This window comes from Pleurodeles waltl, chromosome 10, assembly GCF_031143425.1.
Source record: "Pleurodeles waltl isolate 20211129_DDA chromosome 10, aPleWal1.hap1.20221129, whole genome shotgun sequence".
In the NCBI taxonomy this organism is placed as follows: Eukaryota; Metazoa; Chordata; class Amphibia; order Caudata; family Salamandridae; genus Pleurodeles; species Pleurodeles waltl.
Window position 1 is genome coordinate 167,426,393 of NC_090449.1, and position 21,996 is coordinate 167,448,388.

Consider the following 21,996-nt stretch of genomic DNA (forward strand, 5'->3'; position numbering starts at 1 on the left):
CCTTCCTTACTAGGTCCTCGGGCATGATTCACAATTTATTTGTCCACCAAGTTTGACATATGTCTGAAGATAGCACCATTTACATAGCTACAAACTTCTTCACCTTGAACAACAGAAACTGCAGTCCCACCCAGCCTCCTACCATCAACAGATGGCAGTGCTCAGGTAGAAAGCATCAGCAGCCTTTTACTAACATGGCTCACAGTAAATTACTAAGGGAAGGATTGCAAAGATTCTTCTTTACTTCAGTGTCAGTCTACATCCTCCAGTTGCATGAATGTAAACAATACACTTCCACTCTCTAAAGAAGCTACCTTCATCCTCCATCTTGTGCAGTGCTAAACCAGAGGCAACCAAAATGGATTACACTGGCCTCAGCACTCAGAATCATAACACATATTCTACTACAAACATGTACTACGCATTCACGGCACGCACACAAAACACACCCATTCTCTCTCTCGCTCTCTCTCTCTCTTTCTTCATGCACACGGACGATCAGAGGTCAGCACAAGGTTCTGGGTGTTCACATCAAATAAGAACTTTATATGAGAGGGGTAGAAGACTGCATTGTTCTTGAAAAAATCTGGTCACACTAAAGATTCACAAAACTTGTTACACTGTCACCATCACTGCCACCAATAATTTATGTGTCTCGCCAATGTCATTGACCTATGCTTACTGTTTTGTACACCCCTTCAGGTGACAGAAGAGATTTTGGACCTGACATTACCAGGGACAGGTCTAAACCTCTGCGCACAGGCTAAAATAGAAAGTGATATCAGTCACACATGCTGTTATGCACACAGAGCAGCAATTCCCACCTGTTTACTGTTCAGGGGATATTTCTCAAAATATACACACACACACAAACAAAACACAAACGCAAACACACATACATATTAATTGGTAGACAAATGGGGTAATACTGTGACCATCATATTGGGCTAGATAACTGATGTTTAGAAGTGGACTGGAAGGCTTTGCATTGCATAATTCCCTGTTCTTCACATCCACTGTTAGTTGGTAATGTTCTTATGTTATTGTCAGTTGAGGTCACCTGAGACAGACTTGAAAAAAAGTAATACAATAAATAGAGACAAACTCTACTCTCAGTCCAATTCACAGTGGGCAGCTTCAGAAATGAAAAATCAGTTGACACTAATATGCACTTTGTAGCTCTAAAGGATGCATGAAGAACATAGCTATGTTTAATTTGAACCATTACAAGTGTCCAAGTATATGTCTACTAAAGAAAAGGGAACACTTAATACATAATGTCATGGTCCTTCTGAGACTGGGCTGCACTGGCCTGGAGTTCCTTTATTGGTTTTACATTGTGGAAAGCACTCTTTATGACTATTTGAATCTCACAGAGAATGAACTACAAGAGTGAAAACAAATCTGGGGCAGCACCGTCATAAGATGGCTCCTTGCTACTTGTAGACTAACTGTGGCAGCTTTTTTGGAAGTATAAAAAAAAACATTTCAAGATAGCCACTGCTCATTGTTGATTTTACTGAATGCTTCCACTACAACTCTGCAAGCACTGGCAAAGCCAACAGCTGATAGCCAATCATCTTGAAATGTTATTTTCTATACTTTCAAGATGGTCGCTACATGCATATTGATGTAATATGACATCCATCTTGGAACAGTATAACAATATTATTTGTATACTTATTATTATAGCATTCCAAGATGGCCATGACACTGCTCTTGCAGTCAAAGTCACTGCCATCGTGGCAGCATATAAATCACAATCTTGAACAGGCTTCCCCCACTATTGACTTTACAGTTCTACAAACATTGACAAACTAATACAGGCAATGAACAAGCATTGGCAAGCAAGACTGGTTTACTTTGTTAATGTTTCTTACACTTTGTCAAGGTTGCCAGGAGCTTGAGCTGGTTGGCCAGACATTTCAGTGGTGCAGAATAGGGTCTATTCCACTGATCTACCTCATTGGTTGGGATATCTGTGCTCTGCAAAAGCCTAATCCTGAAACACACCTCTTTTTGCTCTAGAACCTAGACTACAAACCAAGGAAGAGGTGGGAACAATAGTTTACTCACTGTGCTGTTAACATGAATATCAGGTCTCTCCATGGCAATGGTGATGCAGTTTAAGAAGATGAAGACCAGGACCACATGGTCAAACATTTTGTGGGTGATAACCTTTTGACACATAGCACGAAACCTATTGAAGCAGAAAGGAATAAAAAGGGAGTAAGAAAGAGAACCGATTAACATATACTTACCACCATTCTACAAGGTGACATAAATACAGAGCACCGTCTTCTTTTTTTTTAATGCTAGAAAACTTTGCTCATAGTGGAAACTTATGTATGTTCTAAATCAGGGTCTCTCTAATGTAATTGTAAATAGACCACTGTGACATATGCAACAAACATGAATTTTCATTTTATTTGCTTTTCTGACTCCGTCAAACTAACTTTGTTCTTCTGCATAGGTAATTTGTTACTCTTTACTACTATACTATACTATACTATCTATACTATACTATTCTATACATTACTATACTAAGAGAATTCGTAGAGCATATGGCGATCCCAGTGCTAGATAAGGCAACATTGACTTAACAGCCTGTAGTGTGGGAGCTAGTTACCAAATAGTCACGTTTTTAGTAGTTTCCAGAAAGTACATTCATTGCCTGTTGACTGCAAAGGCAGTGAGTTCTAAAGCTTGGGGGCAATGATATAAAATGATCTGCCTCAGCTTCTGGATCTTCGGATGCGAATGACAATGACCCTCTGATTGGAAGATCGGAGGGCCCTCTTTGGGGTGTAAAGGGTTATGAACTGATGGGAAATGAAAGGTCTCAGTCCTCAAAGTACTCTACAGGCAATACACAAAGCCTTACATTTGATTCCCTGGGAAACTGGTAACCAATGAAGGTCCCTAAGCCCTTGCTTCACTGATGTATGTCTTAGTATTTGTAACGGTGTCCATTGAGCTGTATTCTGCACTACTTGTAGTTTTCTAATGACTGCTTTGGCAGCTCCCAGGAAGAGAGAGTTGTCATAGTCCAGTTGAGAGAGAATGGATTACTAGTCTGCTGGATGTCATGGAAGAAGATGGATGATTTTTAAAGCATCCTGAGAATTCTAAAGCAGCAGGTTGAGAGTTTGATGGCATGAGTCTCCATTGATAAGGTTTTGTTCAGAATCATCAGTTCAGTTTTATTTCCGATCAGCTTCAGGCAGGACTTGCCTATCCAATTGCAAACTACCTCCATACAAGGCCCTAGAGTGGAAAAAGACTACTCCTAGCCTGGGGTCAGCAGTACAACCAATTGGGTATTGTCCGCATACAATGCTATTGAGATTCCAAATGGTCTAATGATATCTGCCAGGGGCTGCATGTATAAATTAAAAAGTATAGGGCTTAAAGAGGAGCCCTGTGGTACTACATCATGGATAGGAAATGTATCAGAACAAAAGAACTGCTCAAAAACCTGGAAGGATCTATTGTAGAGAAAAGAACTGAGTCACTCCAGGGCAGTTACTGCAACTTTGGCACTGTGAACCCTTTCCGGAAGGGTGTTGTGGTTTACTGTGTCGAAGGCGGCACTTAAGCCGAGAAGGATAATGGCTACAATGCCACTTTGATCGGCCCACATTTTACTATCCTTCACCACTGCTAGAGAGGCAGTTTTGGTGCTGTGTTTGGGACGAAAACTGTTTTGGGTGGGATGAAATAGATTGTTCTTTAAAAGAATTTGGAGAGATGCATAGTAATGTGTCTTTCCAACCCTCTATTCGGTCCTGGAAGCAGAGATATAGGTTGATATTTTTGCCAATCAGGTGGGATCTGCGTCTGGTTTCTTTAAGATGGCTTTGACTATTGCATGCCTACAGGCCACAGGGACCGTTCCCTTTTCCAAGGACGGATTGGCCATTACAAGGAGGATAGGGAAAATAAGTTCAGCGCTTAAAGATGGGATCTTATGTGGAGAAGGATCGCAAGGTAAGCCAGATTTAACTTGGCTGAAAATAGTCACAAACCTTTTGTAGGATAGAGGAGGGCTTGCTCTTTGGCAGCATAAAGGGTAATTTAGATCATAGCAGATGGTTTTCTGGGGTTGCTTAGTGGGCAGAGGTCATTCTTCTGCACACACAACAGAAGAAAGACCATATTAAAGTTCAAAGCTGGAGCAGAGGTTTTTTCACTCAGAGAATAAGACTGTGGTCGTGATGAGTAAGAAGTTTTCTCTCTGCATGTGGTGACCATTGTTAATATTCCCTGCTTTAGTCAGGTATGAAACGCATGCAGAACCACTGCAGTGAGAATCTACATCAGGAAGGCCAGGGTAGAAAGGGTGGACCTACTGATGCATCAAGTCAGGAACCTTGCGGCAGCCGGTGTGCCACAGATTGTCTGTCTGCAGACACCTTAAATAGAGGTTTCTTCAACAGTCAATTACCAGTTAACTATCTTCTAAATTAGACAGGGGTACACAGGTATGGTGGACAATAGCCACACAAATGGTTGAGGATCCCAAGCCCTGCTAATTTGAAGTGGGGCTTGAGTTCCACCGAATCCTAAAGGGGTTCTAAATTCCTTAGCTTATTACTGTCGTACTTTTGTTTTTTTCTTTTATGTAATTAAAAGCTATTTTAGTATTTTATCTAGATAAGTACATTGTAAACCCACTTGCATCTGCTTTCTCCAAAGGTTTTAATAAAAATGTTCATATATGTTGCCGTATAAGGGTGTTTAAGTTTAGTGCATTGTTCCTAACTGTAAGGGCATATGCTATTTTAATTGTTTCCTTGTATGCAGCTTTCATTGTGTATCTTTTTCCCCCAAAAGTTCATGTTTGGAAGTGCCTCAGCTACAGGTGCATTAAAGGTATTCCCTGTATAGTGTCACAATGAAGCATTGAAACAACACAAAAATGGAGGCAGAAGGAAGAGTCATCAGCTGCACTTACTAGAATTGGTCCCATATTAGATGAGGGTGATAATGCAAGAGATGGTAATAGGGATCTATTGTTGAGGAGTTTAGGGGTGCTGGGAACGCTGATGGTTTAGCTGTCAATGGCTTACCGGTTCTGAGGGGAAAACAAGTAGAGTGACCAGTCTTCGTGAGTCTTGCACCATTCTGGCTTGTACGGCTCCAGAATTTTCTGAACCCTATAACAGAAACTCTGGGGGAGAGTGAAAAAGAAAGGACACAAGGTGAGATCGGTTTCAATATTTACTACAAAAAGTGAACTCTATAGTGCTTAGTCCTATATTTCGTCGTATTTTTCCATTTAGAGTATTGCCCCTTTTCAATGCCTGGTGCAGCAAGCACCAGATCTACAACTACACATATTATCTCTCAAACAGGAATAGTGATCGTAACCAAAAAAGTCTAGCTCGCTCTGACAATGTGGGTCTAAGCTTAGGATAAACATACTGACAGTGGAATCAGACACGCAGATGTGATCATTATCAAGCGTTATTGCATGGACCAGTGAACAATAACAGCTGTTAATCATCCTTTCCCCAGTTATACGCCCAATATTACGATGAAGGCACATAATAATGGGGTAGAAGGGTAAATTAAAGCTGCTTTGGCCCTGCATGTGTGGGCAACAAGACTATTAGCATCTTCCACCTAATTCGGGGAATGTAGCGGGAGTAGGCGGTGCCTCACACCCGAATCATTGAAGAAAGGTGCCCTCTTGTTTCTAGTGTGACGCTCCATCTTCCCCCTCCTTTGAAGATGCTGATTCAATATGGCTGTCCGGGTTCCTTTCCATGATTTGCTAAAAGCGATTCTAAGCTTGATTGTCACACAGAAGTAGAAAGAACAAGTTTTATTTACTTTTTTTTACTATTTTCCTCTGGCACAGGAGGTCGAAGATCTCGGACACCTGTGTCTAAATTGACAGCAGGAAAAGGAGGCAAAAGGAGCACTGCAGTGGAGTTGTTCGCCTCCTTAGTCTTTATTCGAGTGCCAACCCCAGCACTTGTCAGGAGGGGACAGGGGGCAACACAGAAAACTTCCTTTGAAGGCTTGTAGCAGTATCTATAGTCTTCAAAGGGAGCATTTTGATTGGCTGGCCACCTCCCAACGTTCCATCCAGGGTGCTTAATGCCATTACTCTTTGTACTTGTGTGCGCCTCTGACTTGGCTGGTTCGCAGGGGGTAGACATGGAAAAGCCCAGAAAATATATTAAGAATAAAAAATCTGCATTAAGAATCAGACCACATTAGATTATTAACCTATGAAAAATATTTACAGAGCTAATTTCAGACTTCAGTTCATTATTTATTAAGAGAAGCCGTATTTATTTTTTAATATGCATTGGCACCGTGCTGGTGGTTACTTGATGCCCTTTGACGTATTAATTCACTGATTTAACAGATGTCTTTCTCAAGCACTGTAATTTGTGCAAATGTCTGTCAGTCTTTTTGGCTTGCAATATTATCGGTAACATATTATTTCACCTTGTGGGTGATAAACAGGGCCAAATATTAGCATCAAGCTAGGCTGGCTGATGAAGTGAGATACCCTGAAACCTGTCCCAGGATGCTTGTTTCCGGTCCAGGGAGGAGCTGGCTTGGCAGTTCGGGCTGGACTGTTCCCATGAGGAACAGGGTCAAGACAGATTTGCATATGGCTGGTTCCAAACTGGGGTGGCATGGTGAGCAAAAGAACAATGGATTAAACCCAGATCTATGACTGGGGGTGAGTGCTTGAAAAGTTTCAGGACTCCATCCATCATCCTTTTGTGTTGCTAAAGTTGCCATAAGTGGGAAGGGTATGCCCAGACACGGGTCCCTTGCTCACTGTGCCACTGGATTCAAGCTAGCCTGGCTGATGAAGGGATCAAATATAAGCATCAGTATTAATTTAGTCGATTACAGATTTTAATTCAGACCACAAAATTAGGAACAAAAAAACAGTGGTTTATGTTTCTTCTACTCCCCTGTTGGAATCAACACTCTTGGCTCATGATCGATGAGAAAAGGTACACACCTCACAAAATCTCACATTTGCTACATTCTTTTCTTCAGTCATAGTGAAGATGGCATCCAGTGTGACTTGACAATAGCCCTGTGTAGGACAGCGAAGAGCTTTTTTTTTTTTTTTTTTTAATACACTTGCATCTTTGGTAAAGGGTTTACCTTTTGCTTCAAGGTTCATGAGCTATAGATCCTCTCCCCCTTTTGAGACCGATACATGTATTCCTTATCTCTCTGGTCCCAAACACAGTCAATTCACTCTGACTATCAATCTGCCCTACCTGTCAGCATGGGGAACATCATTTTGTTCAGTGATTCCCAAAGGAATCCTGACAATTAATCCGCCTTTCTTTAATTGCACCGTCTTTCCGTCGGGTCGCTTCTTTAAGAAACTGGAACGACTAAACCAATTCGAATCGTGAACAAAGGAGTCTGGGGAAACCTCCATAATTAAGTAAGCAATGCCTTGTGGTCTCCAGCGATTGGTAAAAGGGTAGATCGGCTCTGCATGACCTGCTCCACCGTCAGTCTCCCTTCAAATGACGAGTGTTCCAGCCACTCAGGAGCTTCACACTGAACCCCCTATTGTGACATCACCAGCTGTGACCTAACAGGCTGAAGTCACGTGACTACTACATCTCCACGGATACACATAGGCTCAAATGCTATAGTATAACTTATAAAATAGAGCTCCTTTCAGCAGAGGATGTCACCTGCCCTTCCAGAAACTCACATTTTGTACAAGACATTGTGTGAAAATGTCTCAATCGATACATAGAGTCAATCAAGAAATTTCAGAAAGTCCATAGTGATGTCATTTTGAATACAAACTATAAATCACTGACGAATTTTTCAGCTTTCATCCAATATCTCTAGGTTGCATGGTGACCGCTGCAATCCAACATCCTCGGCTCAGGTGTATTTGTTTTTTAATTATCTTATTCATTTTTGTTACTAACTACAAGTATTTTTAGTGTAGTGTGCTGCTTTCATCATTTTCACATTATGCCAAATTTGTCTCATCAGGTTTTTGGCAGATTGGCATTTGTCACTTTGAAAGAATCTACCCATGATGCTACACATCACAAACACTACTTCCATGAACGCTACTGCATCAAAAGATACCAGACTGTTCAGTGATGTGACAATAAGAACCACCAGAAGATAGAGTATTTGGCCACATCCTGACCACTTTCCCATTTCCAACCATTTGCCAGTAGTGCGTATCCTTTATCTATTGATAACGGTGTGGGTGCCTATTTTGTTTTACTAAAAATACACGTGTTTTGTATTCAATATCTGTACATTAAGATCATCTTTCTAACCCCTGTAACCTGCATGAGCAGGAATATCTGTAGTTTCAAATGAATGGGTTTTTGAATCCAAAGGAGTATTTCATTTGAAATTAAATCTCAGCTTCCAGCGGTGGGAAAGTATGGTGGTATGTATGTGTAAACACTTTTTATTTAATCCTTAAGGGTGTGTCTGTTTCATTAGACAAGCAGTGGAACGTTAGTCAACCAGCCCTATTCATAAAGCGTAATTTCAGCTAGGCCTAGGTTTTTTTTTTTTTTTTTATAATGGAGCACGCTGGTCCTTGTAGTTTCTAGGAGTGGGCATTCATTGTGTAATGCAGTGTAATGTAATCACTTGGAATTACCTGAGAATTACGTGAGTTTACACATAATTGTGCAAGAAGAGGAATCCTGCAGTTAGCATTATTTCTTAGTGCAGAAATGCCTCCTCACATCCAAATGGGCATGAGAATGTATTGTGCACTAAGCAATCACGCTAATTGCAACAGAACAATAGTAGCGAGTGCAAGCAGCCGATCGCGCTTACTAAATGTGCTTTTGGGGTAAGTTTTTCCCCAACTTGCTCCTGGACTATAGCATTATTTTGTTAGCACAAGATGCTCTCTCATGTCCAAAATGGGTGCTAGAATTCATTTTGCTCTGGGAAATAGCTCTAAATGCAATGGAAAATGAATGGCAAACACGAGTGCCACTCGTGATTGCTAAGCATGCTCTTACAGTAGGACTTATTCCCTCCACATTGCTCATAGCTATGCGAGCAGGAGTAATCACGTAATTCTTGGTAATTCAGCTCAATGAGTAGTGGAAGATTACTTAGATTTCTTTGGTGTAGTTGAAATTCCATCCAGACATCGTAGTTTCAGGTTTTCTCTGAAAGTACGTGTCTAAGGGCCAGATGTAGAAAGGCTTTAACGCGTCGCAAACAGCGAAAATCACTGTTTGCGAGGAGCAAAACCCACATTGCGATGCCCATTCCCAATTTGCGAGTCGGTAACCTGGTAACCGACTCGCAAAATGGGACTGCGAGTTGCAAATAGGAAGCGGTGTTCCCCTTTCTGTTTGCGAGTCGCAGCGCGATGTAGGATTGCTTTGTGACCGTGAACGCGGTCGCAAAGCAATCGCAGTTACCACTAGTGTCACACTGGTGGTAACCCATTCGCAAAAGGGAAAGGGTCCCCATGGGACCCCTTCCCCTTTGTGAATGGCCTTGAAAACATTTTTTCAGAGCAGGCAGTGGTCCTATGAACCACTTCCTGCTCTGAAAAAATGAAACTAACACGTTTCATTTTTTTCATTTTGTAACGCATCTCCTTTTCTTTTAAGGAAAACGGGCTGTATTACAAAAAAAAAACTGATTTATTTAAAAGCAGTCACAGACATGGAGGTCTGCTGTCTCCAGCAGGCCACCATCCCTGTGAGTGCTGCGACTCGCAAGGGGGTCGCAAATTGCGACCCACCTCATTAATATTAATGAGGTGGGCCTTTGCGACTCACAGATGGTGTCAGGGACACCATCCTGCATCTGGCATTTCGACTCGCAAATTGCGAGTTGCTCAGACTCGCAATTTGCGAGTCGCAATGCCTGATTTTCCTACATCTGGCCCTAAGTGCCTTTATATCCTTAACGCCTTTGGATAAAAAACAGGATTGGCTGACTATTAAATAGGATAATAAATAAGTCCTATTGTTACATTCGAACATCCTATTGTAACTTTGACCATTTATCACCATCTGGCTGCTCTGGACAGGTGGTCTTTTTGTACAACGCAGTCTTTTGATTGAGATTTCTACTTTCTACCTGCACTTATAATAAATATCTACACATCATCTTCCAAGAATGAACTTTCTACTTATTCTTGAACATTATCAGGATCAGGATTCATGCTATTGGTGTGCCCTGGCCACTCTTCTTTCAATATTTAGGCAACCACCCACTCTTCAGTGTGTGGCCCTCCGACACCTGTGGTGGCAGGTGTTAGGGCTAGCCTGGCACCCAACACCATATTGTTTAAATTTTATGACTTCGCTCGGATTTCACTATTGACATACGCTTTGCAGATGTGCAAGCACTCTCTGGCATCCGCCACCTTCTTCGATTGGCTGACTATTACCCTGACGACATGGGGACAGTAGACAGATAGAATTTGAAGCCATGCTTTCTTTTGCTATTTGGGTATTCAATTCATAGTCATTAGCTGGGAGTAGCTGAAGGCTTTTAAAAGACCTTTTCTAATCCGGCAGCCAATGTATTTGATTGATTTCCATGACTTTTTCCTCTCCCCAAACGGCACACTTAGTGATGCTATAATATACCACAGAACTCTGTTAATTAGAACATGATGCTTTACACTGAAGGCATTTTGACACATTCTTCACTAAAACGTTTCAACAAGACATGACACTAACATCGATCGCCTGCTTACACTTTCTTTAGCAGAAAAGATGTCAAATATTTATATACTCACACAAGTACTTGAACATGCGCAGTTACCCACATACCACTCACACAAAAAGAAAACAAATACCAGGCCTGGTGCCAAACCAACTGTTTGGCCTTATGGCCTGCTTGGGGTGAATCCAGTTCTTAACTTGAAAAAAAATGTAAGTTCGAGGGCCAATGGCGGGCTCATGAGGCCACTGATGTTTGCAATACCACGTGGATTTGCCGTTGATGCCAAATGCCTGTGTTAATGCACCCTAATAAGCATTACAATTAAACAAATGGGAGTTTGGACTATTTCAGGCGACTCACAGCTATACGAATGGCCCTGAAATGTTACGTTTTTTAAAATGCATATTTAATTGATAAACTGGTGCCCTCTTCCCAAAAACAGACAGACAGAGCCACCATGTGGTGGACTGTCAAAAATTAGCATTGGTGTTCAAATGTAAGGACTTGCGCTTGTGTTAAGCACCAGCAAACACCAGCACAAATTAAGCAATGGGCATTTTCAAGCTTTTTTTCTTAATTCTTGTTTTGGGTCTGCATAGCCTGAATGGGACCATGGTCTACTGTGTTGCCATACAGACTTGGCAAGCTAAGGATACCAACATTTTTGCAAAATGTTGATTTTGTTTTTGGGAATAGATAGCACTGTACAAATCTATTTTATATATACATAATAACGTAATACTGTCAATAATACTATTATCAATACCACAATGATGATCAAATAATAATAGTAATCATAATCGGATGAAGCAGTGGTGAGAACTTATGAACACTTAGGTAAAGTCCTTCCAAACTTGCTTTTTGTCATTACTTCTTGGGGCTCTTTAATGAAGCAAACTTTAAAACCACAACATTTTGCATAGGGCTTTTATCTTTCTCCAATATCCATCAATATAATTAATCGCAAAACATCAAGCCCACTCTAAAGTCCTCTCTAAACACCAACATGTTATATTTTAAAAGGTCTTGACTAACATAATTTTCATTGTATTTCCAAAGCTCTGCTAACCTTTCAAAAAAGCTTCAGTTTATTCATGAAGGGAATGACAAGCCAGGCTTCCATGCCTAATACAGTTATCGTAAGAAGGTGGGGCTATCCGCATTTTCAGTTTCCTTGGTTGCTGCATGGCCTAAACATGAAGGGATCAATTCACAAGCGCATTTTTGAGTACACGTTAGCACTCAACTAGTATTATTAACTTCATGTACTGTTAAATGCAAATCATCAAGGTGCAGAATTATATTCTGAACATACTTGGTCAAAACTTTGAAGGTGTATTGTTGCCATTCGAACGGCTTGTCTCTGATCGTGCCATCTGGTGGGCCACGTTTTTCAAGTTAAAATAAATTGAAATTGAATTGAAACTGAAATTAAAGTGTTCAAACTAAGCACTGCTGGTAACTCGCCAGACAACTCCTTCCCCCACAGTTATTGATACATGTGGTATTGGTAAATCAGGGGTAACAGTTACCAGGAATAACAAGTGGGACCCTGAGGGTTTTCTTAGAAATTAGAAAAACAGGAACATTTATGATTATGGTCTCGATCGTCATGGTTATTTCTCATTTTTTCCCTGTATTTCACCTCGAGACTCCACCTGCCTTTAGCAGCACAGATCGGAGGAATTACTGTGGACGTCGTAATTCGGATGGGGTGGTAACTCAAGTTATGGGCGCCCATGAAATTGAAAGGGCACTCGTAAGGAAGTCCCTAATTTGTTAGTAATTCTATATCATATGATAACTCCCTAAAGCAGGGCAAAGTGGCCCCTCCAATTACACTGCGTTTCGTCCTATTACTTATTTTTTCCAAGTGGATAAGTACAAACCATTTGTTTGCAGTTGTCCTGCAAACAACACATCTCTCACAGCCTGCAGGGGATCCATGGTGTTTCTTCCCACTGTCAGAGGTAGTGGGTGACTGGTAGCTTTTTGGGTGCACTTCCGGAGGGGACAGTATTGGGGTGGCTGATAAGGGCACCCGGTGGGTTGAGCACAACTGGCAGCTTATGGAGTGTGATATTGGTCACTGCATCCAGCCCTGTCCCTTAGGAGGATTGGGAAGGTTTACAAGGTTCCCACCAGAGCTTTGCACACAAGTGGCATCTTAGTGAGCATAAGAGTGCTTCTCTGTCCAGTAAGGCTCGCTTTTCCTAGTCGAGTAGGCACGGGGAACTGGGAGGTACAGCGTGCCAGCCATTTATGTGGCAAGGGTGTCATGGGCCCCATGCAAGCCTTCTGCTTCACCCTGGGTGCTAAAAAGCAACATTTATTAGGTTGTATTTGACCTTCTACACCCCTAGGCTCAGGTGCCACTGCACCTGCTGCACCGTTGACTGCTATGACCCTGTGGATACTCTGTCCCCCACCATGCTATCGCAGCACGTCACAAACATTGTGCCCATTCCTGAAGCACTTCTTCCCGGTGAGCTGGGATTAACCACATATGATTTTTCAATATTTGCCAGTGCCTGTGTAGCTGGTTGCAATAGCAAAGCAAAGCAACAACCAGAGAGACTTAAACAATATTTCCTCTTATGCACGGTTGTGTTTTCGAGAAAATAGCGCTCAATTCCCTCCGTGGCTAATGTTTTCAGGAAGTGCTTGCTTAAAGGCTGTGTTTATAATCTGGCACCTTTGGAAGAATGTATTTACAGTCAAAACGGGTTACTATGAGGCAGTTGGCAAGCAGATGTGTTATAAAAAAAATCCTATAATATTGAGGTCTCGCTACAGTTAGATTAATTACAAATTACGTTTGTTTGATTTAAAAGTTAAAGAGTAATCTGACATACCGTTGTTAAACAATTAAGAAATACAAAGTGCGAGAGTACTTTCAGTTATTTGATTGCTCATTTTATTCTTTTTATTCCAAAACTAATTGTTCTATCTTAATTTTATTTGGCATATTTGCAGACTGAGCCTCGAAATCCTTGACGCATTCTGTATCACATAAACCAAGGTACAGCTGACTGTAATCTAGTGCCACCCATATGAACAACTGTGTGCTGTTTCCGACTTGCATTTTTGTGACCATTAAATTATTTTACAGTCTGAGGGCCAGATGTACAAAATATTTTAACAGTCGCTAATTCTCCAGTTCAACATTTGAGGTGTTAAAAAAATTATTTTTTTATGTACACATCTCATTTTAGGTTTTAGAAAAGTTTTTCGGAATCGCAAAACGAGATTCCGATTGGATTCCGGTTTGGTATCTGAAATGGCGTGGTGTAGGTGTCCTTTCCAAATAACTAATAAAAATCTTACGTGTTCATATTTTCTGACCGAAATCTGGTCACAAAATAATTATATTCAACCAACACTTCAAGGGGGTGGGTAATGCATTTGGAAAAGAAAAGGGGTCCCATTGGAAACCCTTCTACTTTGTGATAAAAAGTTTGGTGAGAAGTAGGCAGTGGTTCTGCTGTAAACTGTCAATTGTTAAATTTAAAAAAGATGTAGTAAACGTTTCTTTTTAATTGCAGTCCTGCTTTCTTTAAGGAAAATTGGGTGTATCTAATAAATTGCCTCATTAAAAAGCAATCACAGACATGGCAGTCTGCTGATCCCAGCAGGTCACCATCCCTGTCATTTCCTCCAATTGTAGTGAGTCATAATTTGCAAACTACCTCATAAACATCCATGAGGCAGGTTGGAATTTTTACCCAGTGCAATTCTGATTTTTGACAGTCGACTGAACCCAGGGGCCAAAACGACTGAACAAGAAGACCTTTTGGCTCAAATCACCAGCAGTGAAGTTTGTCCAGGACATTCCTGATCAAAAACTGCCCCTGCAACCAGAAAGAGGACTGGAAAAGATATGATTCCAGGAATGCACTTAGGGTCTGATAAACAAAATTTCCAATGGCAAAAAGTGGGTGCAAATTGCAAACCAACTTTTTGAGAATTGAAAGGAATTTTATGAACCGGCCAATGTACTTAGGGATCGGTTCACAGAATTATGAAAAATACCGGGTCTCAATCTGACCCACCTCATCAAAATGTATCAGGTAGGTTGTAAATTGTCACTCACTATGATAAATTGCCACCGGAGGGCTGGTGACCTGCTGGACTCAGCAAACCACTATATCTGTGATCACATTTTAAACAAAGTCCTCAAAGGAAATGGGGCTGCATTGAAAAAAAAGCTTTTTTGTTGTTTGAGATTTGCCTACTCCCCAACAAACATGTTTTTAATATTCATAAAGAAGGGAGTCCCATTCCCATTTGCAAATAGTTAAACACCTCCTTTGAGCTTTTGGTACCATTTTCAAGCAGATTTCAGTCGCAAAACATACCTTAGCAAATTACTATTTGAAGGGATGCCATAAAAACTCCCATTCCAAACAGGAACGGATTTCTAAACCCATTTTGTGATTCAGTAACATGTTAAATATGTGTATAATACACAACAAAAACCTACTTTATGCTTGCGAACCCTATGCTTTTGCGAATCTGAGGGTTTGAAACTGTAAAATGGCTTGTACCACGATATAGTCCCAAATCAATCAGTACAGACACAGGTGGGACCCTGGAGGATGGGTCTACACTGAACTTTGAACAAAAACAAGTGCTGATCTGCAGGAATAAAAACATGGCCATTTATCTAAGGGGCCCTTTAAAGAGCATGGGACTATTAGACTCATACCAGTTCACAACACACTGTTGTTCTATTAGTTGTTTACTGTAATACTGTGAGTCAAGTGCGAGAACCCACTGTGATCTAATGATCCCAAGTGAGGAAGAATAAGTTGCTTTCTACAACATCATCATAGAGGCATAAAGGGATTTTAGCGTTGAAAATAAAAGCAACATGTTTGATTGATTAGTCGTGTGAATGCTACAGTTTTCTACCAGATGGTGCTCGTGTGAAGAAACAATAAAAATAGCAACATGACATAACATACCATAGCATAACACAATAGAGCTTGTTATTTATTGTACAATGCATGATCTTTGATTCGGTGGATGGAGAGCACAGAGGAAATGGGCCACATTTAAGCACCTCTTGTTGGTTTTTGGCTGTTTATGAAAGTCCGTGAGTCAGGCTAGAGAGAAGGAAACCTGAGGCTCAGACTCTTGCTCCTTGAAGGAAATTGTATTTTTCTAGGCCTCATACAGAAAATGTGTAGAAAGAAAGGGCAAGGACAAGGGGCAGTGAGTACCCAGAGGAAAAAGTGGGAGTGGAAATGAAGGAATTTGAGTCCCTTTACATGCACAACAGGGTGCCATGTGAGACTCTGTTGCATTTGTGAGTAATAATAATTGTAATTATAATAATCAGCTTTTTTAATATAGTGCTTCAACCTACACTTCAGCTGATTTTAGGCACTGCAAATGATGGGTGCTAATATTACTCATTTTAATGGTGCTCCATGTACGACCCCAGAAGGATGGAAGGCTGAGATGGCCTTGCTAGGATTGGAATTTGTTATCTGTAAATCGCAGCAGACATCTTGTTAACTTACTGTACCATCTTGCCAGCTCTTAGGAAAGGAGAGGGCTTGACACCATTGGGACCCTAATTGGGGCATGAGTAAGCAGTCCCACATGTGACCGTGGGAACTTAGGCCCATATTTATACTTTTTTAGCACCGCATTTGCATCGCTTTTTGGCGCAAAAGCGGCGCAAACTTACAAAATGCAATTGTATTTTGTAAGTTTGCACCGCTTTTGCATCAAAAAGCGGCGCAAATGCGGCGCTAAAAAAGTATAAATATGGGCCTTAATCTCTCTTTTCACTATAACCTGATTTTTACAGCTGGGTATGAATGGAGGCAGTAGATTGCAGTCTTTACGCTCAAATGAGATGGGGTTGCTTCTCTGTGTGTAATATCAGCCATTATTGAGAATAGTGGACATCAAACACTGGGTCTAAATTGGATTTAGTTTGCTGCATTCATTGTCTTTGACAAGCCTCTGGCAGTGGCTCTGCAGGAGAGGGTGCACGTGTAACACACATTAATGGATTTGAGGATGCCGATGCTGTGTCATGTCTCTGCTGCCATTAATGTGTATGTCTCACAGCAGGAGAAAGGGTGAACCTCCGATGCAACTTTATAATGCAAATACTGTAGTTCTGTCAGAGACAGGGTTGTTTTTGGCCGACAGGCAGTTCTTAATTTGTAAAATAATGAGTGTCAGTGCCTAAAGAGCTGCTCAGAAGCCCACTTCCGAGGATATTAAATGTGAAAGCGCCAACTATCTTGTGTGAACCCTGGAAACCACCTCAGGCCTCCTTAGTGGACTTCAAGACACTCTCTGCCCTTTTATCTCACTTTTGCAGGTTCCTGATTTTGCCTTTCGTGAAGGTATTTGTGTCTTTCCTTTCTTACTACTTTCCCGTTTGCAGGTTCCTGCTTTCTCCTTTAGCAAAGTTTTTTCTGACTTTCTCACCTTCTACTTTCCCATTTCCCGTTGCACTCAGATAATGTCTGATGAGGAAAAATAAGTGCTGGTCCCTAAAAATGAGAGCTGCTTCGGCATCCACTGGCTTAAATGAAGCACTGGCGGACTACCCTCCCAACCCAAGAGATACAGAAGAATCCTGGCTCAGGTATGGTTGTAGCTTGTTATTGTTTCTGTGAGAGATTTCCTGACAGGAGCAATCAGAGGGGCAGTTCATGCTGGCCTGCATCTAACACTTCTAAAATATTTGCAGATCTACTGCGATCTGGTAAGCCTGTCTCTACCAGTCATGACACTGTAGGAACAACTGGCGCTGTCCGCTGTCTACTTTGTTATTCGCTGCAGCTAATGAGTCTAAAGCGGTATGCTGTTACATTGAGATATCGAAATGAAAGCTAACAAATGGGACTCAACACGATTAATCAAAAACAAATCTCTCTCTCTCTCTCTCTCTCTCTCTCTCTCTATATATATATATATATATATATATATATATATATGTGTATATCTAAAGATTAGAAAACCACGCTGCCTGGCAGGAGACTGCGGGTATTTAAAAAAATGCTACACTGCCCTGTGAGGAAATTTCCTCATCCACAGTGCTGTTGATGTTCCAAGGTACCCCATTTCCCTGTGGGGTTGCTTTCTTCATCAGGTCCATGATGGTATGAGAAATGCCACAATGACGTGGAGGAACAGAGATTGCTCTTAGAAAGGAGAAGAGTTGAAATGTTTAATTAAAAAAAAAATCTGAGGAACTCACTCCCAGATGTTTGTACAAAGAAAAACCTGTGAGGATAAGTTAATAGTGCAACATGTTTATCTGGTTCAACTATTGTAGCAAGCCGTATAAGTTATTATTTTGAGTATTAAAATATGTATCTACGAATTGTAAAAAAATTAACAAAAAGAAAACAAGAATATATAAAGAGTTCATCTAATTTATGAATAATGCTGAAGTTGATGTTTACATCCTAATTAGATATAGTTTTTCACACAGAGCACATGACTGCAACATCATTTTTTAACTTGATATCACATTTTGTTGGTCTGAGGTGTAAATCAAAACACAGGCAGGGCGGACTCTATGATTTATAAAAGAAAACAAAGTTTCATTTTTAGAGAAGTTTGAAACCATAACGCAACAGGTCAGAAAAGGAAATTGCACGTCACATCTTGATCAAGAACAACGGGCCTGATTATGAGATTAGCGGATGGGGTGACCCGTCCACAGAACCTCCGACAGGGAGGTTGCCACCATACTGGCTACCTCCCTGCCCGGCCCATTCCGACTTTCCCGCTGGACTAACGGGCAGAAACCTTGCCCAGCGGGAAAGTCGCGGCAGCACTGCTGCCAGATCATAATCGAGCTGGCGGCAATGCTTCTGCCCGCCGGATGCACCAGCAGCCTCGCAATGCTCTGAGCATTGCCAGAGTGCTGGGCTGGGGGACCCCTGCACTGCCCATGCTAACTGCATGGGCAGTGCAGCAGGCTCCCCTGTGGCCCCCTGCACCTGTTTTCCACCAGCCTTTTCATGGCTGAGAAACCGCCATGAAAAGGCTGGCGGAGAACGAGATCATCATTAGCAGATTCCGAACTCCGCCACCGTCAGCCCGTAGGGATCGAAGATCCCAACAGAGATGGTGGTAGGTTGGCGGAGCTGCTTGCTAACCTTGTAATATGGTGGTCGGACTGCAACAACTGCGACGGTCCGATAGCCACCTCAAGTGAGTCGGTCCGAGGTCCGCAACACTCGTAATCTGGCCTTATATTACATATATCATAAAATCATTGAGGAATAGATGAATATAAATAAAAATCCACTATCTGTGTATATTAAAAATGTGAGTCCTTGGCAGTCATTTATGTCAAACCTGTGTCAGGACACAAGAAAAGTCCTATCATATAGCATTTCTGATTGTTCTATTACCTTCCCTCCTTTGTCACTGTCATTCAATGGGATGTGTCTTTGGAAATACCCATCAATTAGGGAGGTGGAAAGCTCAGAAAAATGCCAAATATTCTTTGCCTCAATTATTTGCAAATATAAATGTCTTCCTAATTAGAGATAAAAATCCGATATTGATCCAGGATGAGGGCTCATATTTTTGTGTTTATGATTGTTTTTAATTTGTGGAAAATCTTAAAATTCACCCTTTCGGCAATACAAGCCAATACAGTGTCCTTGATTTTGCTATGTGGCTCTCTGGAATGACTAATCATATATATTTTTAAAATCTAGACTTTGGCTTGTTTATTGAATGCCTCTGCAAGCTTTGTGGTATGTTTTGAGAGCCTAAATTAGCCTGCTCAACTTTGAGAATCACCTGAATTTCCCAGAGAGAAACCTACATATTTTAATACCAGTTTTTTTTTCAAATTGAGCGATATCAATTCTTGTCCTATGGCTTTCCATGTCACTTCCACTATCCCTACAAAGGCAATAAAACAAAGTCAGTGTCAAGCTTTTAACCAAAAGGTGTTTCCATTCTAGACCTTTTCCCCATTAATGAGAATGAATATATATTCTGAAGATTTGAGAAAGAAGGTATGGGTGTATTAATTACCCACCCACTCCCAAGGTCTTAAAACCATGTTATATTTTAGTGACTCGACAACTGTGCAACCAACACAAGCACCCAGAAACACCTATCTTCATTCACAGGAGGGATGGTAGATCAGCTGTACCATTTATCACTTCTTGTCTAATCTTCTGTGCCTCGAGCACTTGCAACCAACTGTATTCAATGCTTTTCATAACCCGTGAAGCTCCTCTTATTGAAATCTAACCCTCTTATAGAAATCAAACCAGCAGCCGCTCAGCAGCATGTTATAATGACAAGCATAAAATCTCAAACAGCAAATCTCCAGGAATAGGACTGAATAATGCGAGCACCTCTCTAAAGTTACAGAGGCAGAACACTAACTGCAAATTGCCATTAATGGAAAGGCTACTGTTGAAGAAAGCAAGATTTCCTCATTACACTTACCACCTCCTCAAAATTGCTACCATCTGGCAGATAATTTCCATCGAGGATGAGCAAATATTTCTATTACTTGTGAAATCAACACCCGTGAAGAGGTAATTCTGCCTGTAATCCCTTTATAGTGAACTGCAGACTTCTGCATGGACTTACCACCATTTGACCTTCACCTCGATCCTGAGAGCTCATTACATTGTTTTATTCAGGGGTTCGTCCTTGCTAAACCGAAGAAGGGAATTGTCACCCCACTGCTCAAAAGTCCATGTTGCTAAATTATTGGTCCATAAATAGTCTAAGCATCATCTCCAACCTTATCAGCTCCAAATCAGTGGAGTAATATCCTGCAAATAGCATCTAATCAATCAGTTTAGACCTTGGAGTGTAAATGAAGCTGTGCTTCTGGGCACATGGAACAACTTCATTGCAAAAGTGCATGAGGTGGCACGTCCATTCTAATTTTGGATCCTCTAATTTTAAGGTGTTATGTCAAGCAGCAAAACTGTGTTTTGCAGCCACTGGATGACGCCAAAGGTAATTTTTGTAGGTCCCATTGTTTTGGGCTCTGCTCTTAGGACTCAGTTGTTGTTCCAATAACAGTATGTTTTGAATTGAGGGGTTGAGCTCCGGTGTACCTCCGTAACGACCAGTTCTGCACCACTGCAGAGTATCAATTGTAATTACCAATGATTATAACATCCCTGTAGCTGAACAGGTCTGGTAATATCAGTTGCCCTCCCTTGCTCCCATTTGGCCCTCCCGTATCCAAGCAGCATCTTGTAACCAGTGGTAGGGCTTCCTGTCAGTACAGAGAGGTACTTAGGAGTTTGATGCGTTATTCCCGCCTGAATGTTATCAGATTAAATTTGATTATTTTCTTTCCCATCAAATAAAGCTTTAGTATTATATAATATGATTTGCAAGAGTGCTAAGCCTTGGGCTGATCAAGATTTGTTGATATGCTCAAATCCGCCTTCTGGACATAGCCACTCTACCTTTTGTTTGTAGTTTGAGGTCATCTGCTAACTTTCAAAATGTTAATATAATTGTACAATAAACTTATAAAATCTTTAATTTAAAAAACTGTCACCATTAATAGCTTTACCATGCACACACATGACGTCCTACTTGTGATTTCAATCAGATTAATTTTTCATCCAGATTAGGGATAGGTATAATAGCAGTGAGGAGCAAGCAAATCACACGGCCACTCAACGCAACACAGCTCTTTGCTAGAAGAACACAAAGGAATGTATCCATCTTTATAGAGATATTACAAACATGTCCCCATAGAAGATTCAACTTACATCATCCATGTCATCATCGTAGTCCAGTGGCTCCTCTTTGTGGTTGTCGATGCGCATGAATAGATCGCTGGGCACGTGCACTATTTTGCCATTGCAGTCTGGGTATTCTGATGGCAAAATGGCTGCCATTGGTCCAATGCTGAGGGAGTGGCGCAATGTGGGCACTTGGAGAAGCTCAGGCATTTCCATGGATGCTCGGGTGTCAAGCGACTCTGCCCGCCGGAGCATGGAAATCCGGCTTCTCGTGTTTGACTTACAATCATCAGAATCATCATCGGTGCTTCCTTTTCCTTCACCAGACAGAAGCGACTCTCTCTCCCCTGACTGGCTCTTCCTCTTGATGCTTGGAGCTCTGCCTAGGCTGTTCCAACTTGAGCGCCGACTCCCCCAGTTACTGTATGTGCCCCAGGGCGGACATGGAGAGCTACGGAGGCTTGACTGAGAATACAAAGGTAGAAAAAAGGGACATCACTCAGGTTAGCAATTACACTTTACAACTGATTTTGCTAAAGATTTTGACAATTCAACCCAAATTCAGAGAGAGGCC

The 21,996-nt window shown here is 41.3% G+C and overlaps 1 protein-coding gene across 4 annotated transcripts in view; it reads right to left on the reverse strand.

Moving 5' to 3' along the window:
* Positions 1-21,996, reverse strand: part of CACNA1H (calcium voltage-gated channel subunit alpha1 H) — a 731,062-nt gene that overhangs the window by 220,759 nt on the left and 488,307 nt on the right. For all 4 annotated transcript variants that reach the window (XM_069210130.1, XM_069210129.1, XM_069210128.1 and 1 more), the window contains exons 15-17: positions 21,450-21,887; positions 5,073-5,173; positions 2,077-2,200 (exon numbers count right to left, since the gene is read on the reverse strand). In XM_069210130.1, coding sequence (XP_069066231.1) covers positions 2,077-2,200; positions 5,073-5,173; positions 21,450-21,887 — 663 coding nt within the window. The remainder of the gene's footprint in view (positions 1-2,076; positions 2,201-5,072; positions 5,174-21,449; positions 21,888-21,996) is intronic.